The sequence below is a fragment of the Trachymyrmex septentrionalis genome, unplaced genomic scaffold (genome assembly GCF_001594115.1).
Source record: "Trachymyrmex septentrionalis isolate Tsep2-gDNA-1 unplaced genomic scaffold, Tsep1.0 scaffold19, whole genome shotgun sequence".
NCBI lineage: Eukaryota > Metazoa > Arthropoda > Insecta > Hymenoptera > Formicidae > Trachymyrmex > Trachymyrmex septentrionalis.
The window spans coordinates 3,409,772-3,419,117 of NW_017305071.1; the positions used below are offsets into that span (position 1 = coordinate 3,409,772).

A 9,346-nucleotide genomic window follows, 5' to 3' on the forward strand; every position below is an offset into this window, starting at 1 on the left:
TATGTATATATATATATGTACGATTACGTCAGCCATGCGATTTTCATCTACCGTAATCTAGCGGGATCGTGTCGTCACTTACCATATGGCAGCTCCAGCCGGCAGTCGATCAGAAGCGAGTGGCCCGTCGGTTTCTTCGTGCCGACGATCTCGTTACCTCTCTGCTCCAGTTCCAGGCCGAGACTGACCCACTGTCCGGTAGTCTCCTAAAAATCGAAAAACGCCATCCTTTAGACACGGAGCCACTTTTTTGTCCAGCCCCGATAAAGTACAGACCGCACTATCCGGCTATCATAAATTCTCGTTACTAAAAAGTTAAATAAAAGTTAAAATCGTCGCGGCGACATCCGCGTATCTCCATCTAATCGCGGATACGCCGCGCGGCAACTTCAGCGTTCGTGCACGAAATAATGAATTAATTAATACCGGACCATTAGTCACGGTACCTTCAGCGTTACGTTACCCAAGGCACGGAAAGTACAATTCACTCGGAACAATCTCTCTCCCTCTCTGTATTCCGGTCAGTGCGTAACTCCCCGAGAGCAGGTGCGATTGTTACATAAATATGAGCAGCCGCGTAATTTATGTAATCGTCAAAGCCGTATTCTTTGCACGGCATACGGAATTATGTCTATGAGCGGACGCGATGTTGCACCACTGCACCGGAGATGATGTATCTTACGGACGTGCACGTGCAGTTTATGCGCTTCCGGCACGAAGACGACCGTAGGAAGGAAAGGCGTATTCAATCCTCTCGACTGCACTTTTCCATTTTACCACTGGTGGAGTAGTCGGACGAAAAATCGAGTGCAAATTGAACCGAGTGCGGCAAATCTAAGAAAATCTTGGCCAAAATCAATAGACGGCGAGTGAAACCGTAGCTACGGCTGCACAGTTCGATACCTATATACATTTTTTGTTGTCTTACATAGCACGTGACCGTAAAGCAAAACGTAGTTTCGAGCATCGATGGTTTAGCGGCTTAAAAGCTTTGTAACTATCGTAATTCAAACGAATCACGCCCGAGGGGCTTTTGTCCGTATCAATTTGAGTTCCTGCGCGATCTTTTCCATCTAAAAATAAAAACTTTTTCCCCCAATCACAGGGTGATACATCGAATCTGTTATGTATCGCGGTGTGACTTTCTCGATCGAAAAAGTTGTGGCTGTGGCGGACGATTAGTTTGTAAATTATTCCCAAGTTTCCCAATCCTAGTTGTAAAATGTCTTTAACAAGTTGACGAAGGCATAATTTAAACTCGCGAGAAAAAAAAACGGAGCGACCGACTTATCCGCACTCTCGACGATGATTTAACGCAGGTAACTTTACTTCGCAAACACGCTTTACGTGCCACGCAGCCGATATCGACGGAGACGAGGAAAACACTGGGATTGCGCACTATGTCTGGCGGCGGAAAAGTATTTTCTCGAAAACAAGATACAAATCCTGCGGCGGCGCCATGTCTCGGATAGATCTGTTTGTTTCCGCTAAATTCGAAGAGAATTACGATCCGCGCGGAAAAGAAGTTGTGGCGAAATTTCATTGATGCGGAGAAAACATTGAAACAGATGCTCCCTCGTTGCCAAATTACGTCACTTAAACTTTGCTGTTGTTATCAGTTGCAGGCTAGATAAATCGATGTTCTCTTGAATGCCATTATATGGTACATATACGTCTGCGTCGCATCATCAATTTCGTAGTGAATATCGCTGACGCGGCAATAGGCATTATTATAAACGAGATGTTGGTAATCCTGGTCATTCCGTCCTCATTTGTGGCATGGAAAATAACGGCAACGATGCGATATTTTTGCAGTCGATATACGTAAATGGCACAGAGAGTGGAAATTGCAGAAGATTATTCCAATACCGGCTCGTGATCTCAATTGGTCGGACGCGACGCTAAGATATAATCGGCTATTATTAGGGGTAGGTTGCATTTTACCTTTGGAAATCAATAGACCATTAAAGACCAAAGCGAACATCCATTGGCCGGCGTACGAAAACATCGATGGCAACAGAAATTCACCCTTTGCTCGTGATACATGACACGAAAATACAGAGATCGGAGTATCAATTTATATTCACCTACTGGCATGAATCCTTCTTCTTCCCGTGTCACGTAAATGTCGCATGTAAAATGTAAATTCTTCTCTCGGACATATTTCCTCGTGAGAACCCGCAATTTTAATGGACAGCGCGACAAATGAATTTTTCATTATTATGAGGAAAGTTAACATTTTTTTGCGTTAGTAAAGCATAGATACGGGAGGATACCGTGGATAGTTTCGCCGTTAATGGTGTTAAAATAAGAAAGACGGCAGTTCAGGAGTACTGTGTGGTCGTTCGTTCCAGTTAATTCCGCCCTATTACGGTGCTACTGCGGGGGGGGGGGAGAGTCGAATTGGGTTAGAGAACGGGAACTGTGACGCACCAATCGCCCCTACCTTTCTGGTTTCAATCTCTTTTCTCGCAACCCAGCCTAATTAACGTATCTATCATATAGAAAAGGATAAGAAAGTGAGATACGCGTTCGCGTCTCTGGCGAGAAGATGGTCGCGCTGTCGATCGATCGCTATCACTTGTGACGGCTCAATATACGCTTCTATCCAGCACCGAGAGAAGGATATGATTTCTCAACGATATTAGAACGGAGAAAACGAATTTTCACGCAATTTATCGACTTTCATTACCGATAGAGCCGGCACGGAAAAAAAATCGCTCTTTTTTTTATATACACATCGAGCAAAATAATTTTTTATTCGTTCGAAAAGAAGGGCGCATTGAAGGGTACATTGGAAAAAATTGGTAAAAGCCAATAAAAAATAATTTTACTCTTCTAAATATTCCAAGTAAGTATCACATAATAATCCAATCGATCGTTTGGTAATACTAAATATTTGGGAAAGCACAATCATCTTTTGTTTAAACATCCGAGTGGAATTATTTCATTCGCTAGTAGCTATTACCAGACTCTTCTTTTAATACAGATTAATGAACGTGTAATTGCACATGTCACCTCCCATTTTATCCTAAGCTATCGTATTTTGTCGCATCGATCATCTCTTTCCCCGGAAATTATCACGTGGGACGATTTATTTTCTCCACGTGACAAATAGCAAGAGACCGCAGAGAAATGCATCATCAAACCACGTTTCTGCGCCAGCCACGTGTGCATGACGCGTCCGCTAATAGTTCGTTCTGTGCCTCTTTCTTTTACACCGTCTCCTCCGTGTCCAACGCACTTACGTCGACGAGGTCTTACTTCTTAATCTCACGATAAAAAGAAAATTGCCGGCGCAACGATAGCATCGTGGGAGTTGGTGATCGTGGTTACCGAGGTGGGGTTGACGAGCGTTCGCGAATAGGACACGACACCCGCGTAATTAAGCGCCCGACGGCACAATGACTCTCCACCAGTCGGCAGAAATACTCGCACATCAAGAGGCAACGTGGAATTCAACGTGGATTTTCAGTTCGGTGAGAAATAGCGGGTGGTTGAAGCGCGTTTACGGTAACCGGTTGGAGAACCGCGCGCAAGGACGACTGAAAGTTTTAAGCTTTCTTGTAGCGGTGAAAATTCACAGCCAGCTTCTGCGTCGCTCGACAATCTGCGAACTGCCCGGATTCGATACCGATCACGATCGAGAAAAACTTTGGTCCGCAATGGTGGATTCAGATACATATATTGCCAGCAGTGCCAGTACTAAAAATCTGTACATTAAAGTGCACTGTTATCAAATATCAAAGGAACAATATGGTAACCCAGTTTCTTGAGTTAAATAACATTTGGTTATTTTTAAATTCCATGTATGTCAAAATGTAAATCAATCCATTCTTGTAGTTCTAAAACAACGTACGTGCTAGTAAATAATAAACTAAGTTTGAGTCAAATTTGATACATTCTCTTGAAATAAATTATTTAACTCCATCTCAGATAAATTAATGGCATATTGAATAGTAGTCACAACTTGTATAAAATGATTAAAAATGACTCACATTGAGTATAATTTAACATTATGAATGTAACAGTGTGAACTATCGATTTTTAATATTTTGAATATTGCATATATCGGAGTACAAGCCGATGATAAACGTATACACTGTTTGACATCAAAGAACAATATATAAATCAATCTATTTCTGTGGTTGGGTTCTAAGCAAACTGTGTTCATGCTAATGCCTGCACCAGTAAATAATAAACTTGAGACAAATTTAATACATTTTCTTCCGATACGTTAGTGTAACTTCATCAACTTTTAATTAAATTAATGACATATTGGGAAAGAGTGGTCTATAGAAGTAACTAAAAATAAAAGTAACTAAAATTGAGTATAATTTGACATTACGAATTTAACAGAACTGATAGTCGAGTAAGATAATATTAGGATACGAGCCACATAATTGTGAATACGGCAGATTGAACTATAGCAAGTATATCTGCTCAAACAAGACATATATACAACGTGTTCATCAGAACTTAAATGCACTAACAGCATTGTTCGCGCGTTTACTTACAAACGCATTTGTTACGGACGGCCGAGGATTTGTCTTAAACCGTTCGGAATGACGGCTGCATTTACAGGCGAGTATTATTTCGCTCGAGAAATATGACAATTATACAATATAACTACAACTAAACTCTTAAACAAATTAAAAGAGTTAATATCAATGAATAATAGTACTAACTGTCCTCTAGCTGAGTTAATTAAAAAAAACTTCACGAAATCGCGCCTCCCGCTTTTTAAGAACCTCAATAGTAATAAACACGGCGTCGTTTCGCAAGCAATAACATTTTTAACTCGCTCACGACAATAAATTTATTTAATATCCAATCACCCCTGCCAAATGATCCTACGCGCAACAGGATTAATATCAGCGATTTATTTCTGTCGCACTTTATTACGTCGCATGTTTATATAACTAGACAGGCGGTTCGAACGTAACAGCCGTTCATTCGATAGTGCCAGCGCACATAACGTGTCGATCCCACGCGCCGATGAGTATATGCTTCGATTTTTCCGCCCACGAGAACGCAAGGAGAGCCGATAAAAGCCGTCTCTCCGGGCCGACCGGCGTGGCCGCTTGATTTCCCGTTCCCGACACGATTCTCAGAATGGAATTGACGACGATTGCCGCTCGTCAATTCCTCGGGTCAACAAAGCGGTCGACTACATCCACTATCAAGGTCTCACGAGTCACTAGTCGAGAGCGAACAGCAAATAATTCGCCTCGATCCTGCCGAAATGTCCTAACTTCTCCCTGGATGGTATCCCCTCGTTTTGTTCCTAACACGAAAATACTCGACCACGTGTCTATGATCGTGACGCGATTTCAATAGGACTAGGACCACTACTCCAGAAAGAGAGACAGAGAGAGAGAGAGAGAGAGAGAGAGAGCCAGCAAAGGAGAAGAGCCGAAGGAAAGGAAGAGGTAAAAGCATAGATAGCCCGTGCGATCGATCGATTCCTTCTTGCTTCCATGACGTTTTCCTCTTTTCTCACTCTTCTCCCCTGTACCAGCCGTCCCCGAAAGTACGATCGTCCATCAGACTGAAATTTTCCATGGATCACGAAGGTGATCCTAGGGATCCGTTTCCCATCAGCCGGTTCTCGAGCCATCGTAGTTCCGCGTGTTACTTCTCTTACGTTAAACGCGCAGCTGATAAGGGATGAGGCAGGACTCTTTGCTGCCGCTGCTATTAAGTAAATCGAAAGTGGGAGTCTCATTCTTGTTTTCTCGTCTGGGTTATTGCGGAAAATGCCAGGGAGCCACTTAAACGAACCGTCGATTGATTTTCCAGGGTCCGTTAAAGCTGAGGTAGAAAAGGGTCTAGGTTCGTTGTGTCGTGACTATCGGAGAAACGGAATAAATAGATAAACAGGCAAATAGATAAATAACTAAAAGAAGAGAGAGACAAAGAGAAAGATTCGAATCGGTAATGAAAATGCAAATCACGAAAAATAAATCGTTTTGTGGGGCAAAGGTCCGATTCGAACGAGGAAATCCATCTCTCCCTCGGACAGAGAGAGAGAGAGAGAGAGAGAGAGAGAGAGAGAGAGAGAGAGAGAGAGAGTCGTATAAAATCGGAAGGGGGAATCGCGGAGGACTCGCTATTAATCAGAGTCTCGTGAATTAAAGTCAAGACACGAGATGAGTGTTCGCGAGTGTTGAATCAGCTACCGAAATTTAGCCCGTTGGAAAACCCGTCGACGTGGAAATCTTCCACGTGCCGTACCTTTGCGGAATTTCGTTGCTATATATAGGTAGCACTTGATCGCGATGGCGACGACGTCATGACGCAAGAGAGAAGAGACAAGAGAGATTGTACGAAAATGTCCGTTAACAGAGAGATGCTGTCAGTAGCACGCGAACGAACGGGCGTACTCGACCGGCTGTCGGGTACGAGACAATAAGACATCATCGTCCGCAGCGAATTACAATCTGTGTCTCCGATGTTTCCGGCGTCGGGCCGAAATTATTTCCAGCTCGGCAGGTGAATTTTCAATGCGTATCGAATCGGGCCGTATTAGACATCGCGTGCAGTTTTATGAATATTTTAAGCCACGGCTGACCCAGATAGTTCCTCTCCGCAGCACGAAGGCGAAGCAATCTGACCTCGTGCATTGGTACTTCGAGGCTCGTTTACTTCGCTCCGTCGCATTTTTCGCTCGTCGCCCCCCATCATCGAGCGTACGGTTACGTATCATCTTCATCGTCTCTCCACGTTGTCTCTTCCTCGCCTCTTTTGTACCTTTTACCACATATGCGCGCGTACATTTGCCGTCTCTTTTTCTCTCTTCCGCATCGACGCTTTATCTCCGCGAATAATGTCACCGCTACCGGGAGCGCGCGCGATTCGTCGATCGCTCGTCGCAGAAACGTGGAGGAACAATTTACAGCATGATTTGTGGATTCACCCATTGTTGCCGCGATCGTGCGGTTTAAAGCAGAAAAGTCGAGCGAAAGAACTTTGCCGAGCGAGAACGCCTTAACACATCTCTCTCTCGTCGTGGGATAAATGACGACTTGCGCGCGCTTTTGTGCTCGCTTTTGTCCTCGCGGTCGCAGATCATAGATCACACGGTCGTCAACTTCTGCTCTCCGATACCGAAGAATAACGTAGTATCACGGGGAGGCGAAAACGGGTACGATATACCCGGGTATAAAGAATATAAAATTGTCACGCTAATTGTTAACTACAATACTTTATTTCGCGAGTGTAAATGGGAGATCGTTAGGAGTCTCTCTTCACGAGGATCGCGTAAATGCGTTGGGCTTCTTCCGAGCAAAGAAGAAGGGCGAGAATCAGCTGAATATTTCGTCAAGGTCGTTGCCTTTCCTAAAGGCCGCTTATATGTGTGTGTGTGTGTGTGTGTGCACGCATAGTGTCGTCGTAAACCCACGTAGATCACATCGCCCACTCGAAGACTCGGCTACCCCCGAACGTTTCATTGAGCGTTGAGATTTGGCCGCGCGCCAAGTGACGTCACGAGCGGATGAGGATCCGGGTATTGGCGATGGCGATGTCGTGGTCACGAGAACGACGGGCGTGATTTCGACCTTGTTCGTAGAAAGATCGTACGAATGCGAATTTAAATCTTTAGCAAAGAGATTGTCTTTTATCGGAGAGCAAATTTTCCTTTGCATTCTTTCTATTAGAGTTTTCATTGAGAGAGAAAAGTTATGTGATCAAACACGACGTCGAACTCTGTAATCTTTCGGGTGTAAAAAGGATAGTTTGAGATAGTCACAAGGAGTAGCGTTAGTCAATGGATGCAAAAAATGGAACTGTATTCTCACACATAATAAAATTGTTTATTTGTGTGCTATTTGTAGTATAATCTTATTCGAGCTGTTCGTTTTTTTCGAAAGATGCTGTAGATGTATTTCGCGTGGAAAAAGCAAACAAGCATAGATCCGACTTTAGTCGTTTTTCTTTTACTTGTTTGTCGTGGCTGTATAAGTATGTACATATAATAAATATAATATACATATATTGACCATATTTCTTTTAATATTCTTCCAATTAAATTATTAGCACTCATTAAAAATACAATTTCGCTAAATATTAATTTTAATGAAACGACTTAGAAAACTGTCGCGCATATTAATACTGGAGAATACCTTTTTGTAGAAAAGAGTTCAAATCCGATTTATGTTATTAATAATGAGACGTCCTGCCACGAAGAGGACAACGGGAAATCAACTTTAAGGCACTCGCTTCGGGGCGATCTCTTCGGGGAATTTGAATAACAACCAAGAAAGAGGAATAAAAGAAAAGAAATTGCTTCTTCGTTTCCGGGTTGCGCATGAGTGACTCCTGTCTAGTCATTTAAAAGGATGACTGAACGCTCGAAAGAGTTATTATTCTCGCTAAGGAAAGGGTGATTTTGCCGAATGAATACCTTGCATTTCTTCATTTCTGCAACCTCGAGATGAAGCATTCGGGCAATTTAATTAGCGAAAATTCACTTTTGTCGTCGTGCAGAAGTGCAGTCAACTGTGCTTCACAAACGAAGGCAGGAAGATAAAGGAAACGAGATCGTAGGAAGAAATCTCCTACCTTACGGTAGGGCCGTAAACCTCAAAAGGCATACCGCGTAGTGGTAAAAGAAAAGAATCTTAATTTTTCTCAAATCTTTCGCTATTATATTTACATCGAAAATCAGACCGGAGAAGATCCCAAGTACACCAATTTATCGTACGAGTCGCCAAGTGAAATGTAATTTGTGTTACGTGAATCGACATCCCCAAGTTCCGGTAACTTACGTTTCGAGAGCCTGAGAGCACGCCCGATGAAAGCGGCGATAAGAGAAATTGGGTCCCTCGTGGCTGCTATTAATATCTAATTATGTATGCTAATTATGAACGCAATATTCACTGTAAATGTATTTCAAAGAGAGAGAGAGAGAGAGAGAGAGGAAGAGATAAATCATCATCTCCGTTATCGCAACTGCGATGCTTGCTCACGTCAGCGACGTAAATTACGCGCTGTCGTTAATCACCGTATTCTTCGAGTACTCTACATTTGCGCATGATTGAGTTCGTGAAAACACACAATGAATTAGGCGACATTGGTATAGGTCATCGTTACGTCACCTTCGCAAATTCAATTTAGACACGCGCGACATATAATATATAGACCTCACGATCGATCACGCATCAAACGTGACGTCGATTGATTGTGTCATGTTTTCTCTGTTTATAGCTTGCTCATCGTTTCCGAATTTATAGCACTTTATAAAGGAAAATCAAAAGATCGCATAAAATTTTCACATCGGCGATAATGGAAAGCTATGACGGACATTTGCTGAATAATAATGTGTCGCCGAGGATAATTCACT

The 9,346-nt window shown here is 42.9% G+C and overlaps 1 protein-coding gene across 1 annotated transcript in view; it reads right to left on the reverse strand.

The window, feature by feature from the left end:
- The window catches only part of LOC108746730, a 57,614-nt gene that overhangs the window by 29,166 nt on the left and 19,102 nt on the right, over positions 1 to 9,346 (reverse strand). Inside the window, exon 5 of the mRNA XM_018483663.1 lies at positions 83 to 206. Within this exon, the coding sequence (XP_018339165.1) occupies positions 83 to 206 (124 nt within the window). The remainder of the gene's footprint in view (positions 1 to 82; positions 207 to 9,346) is intronic.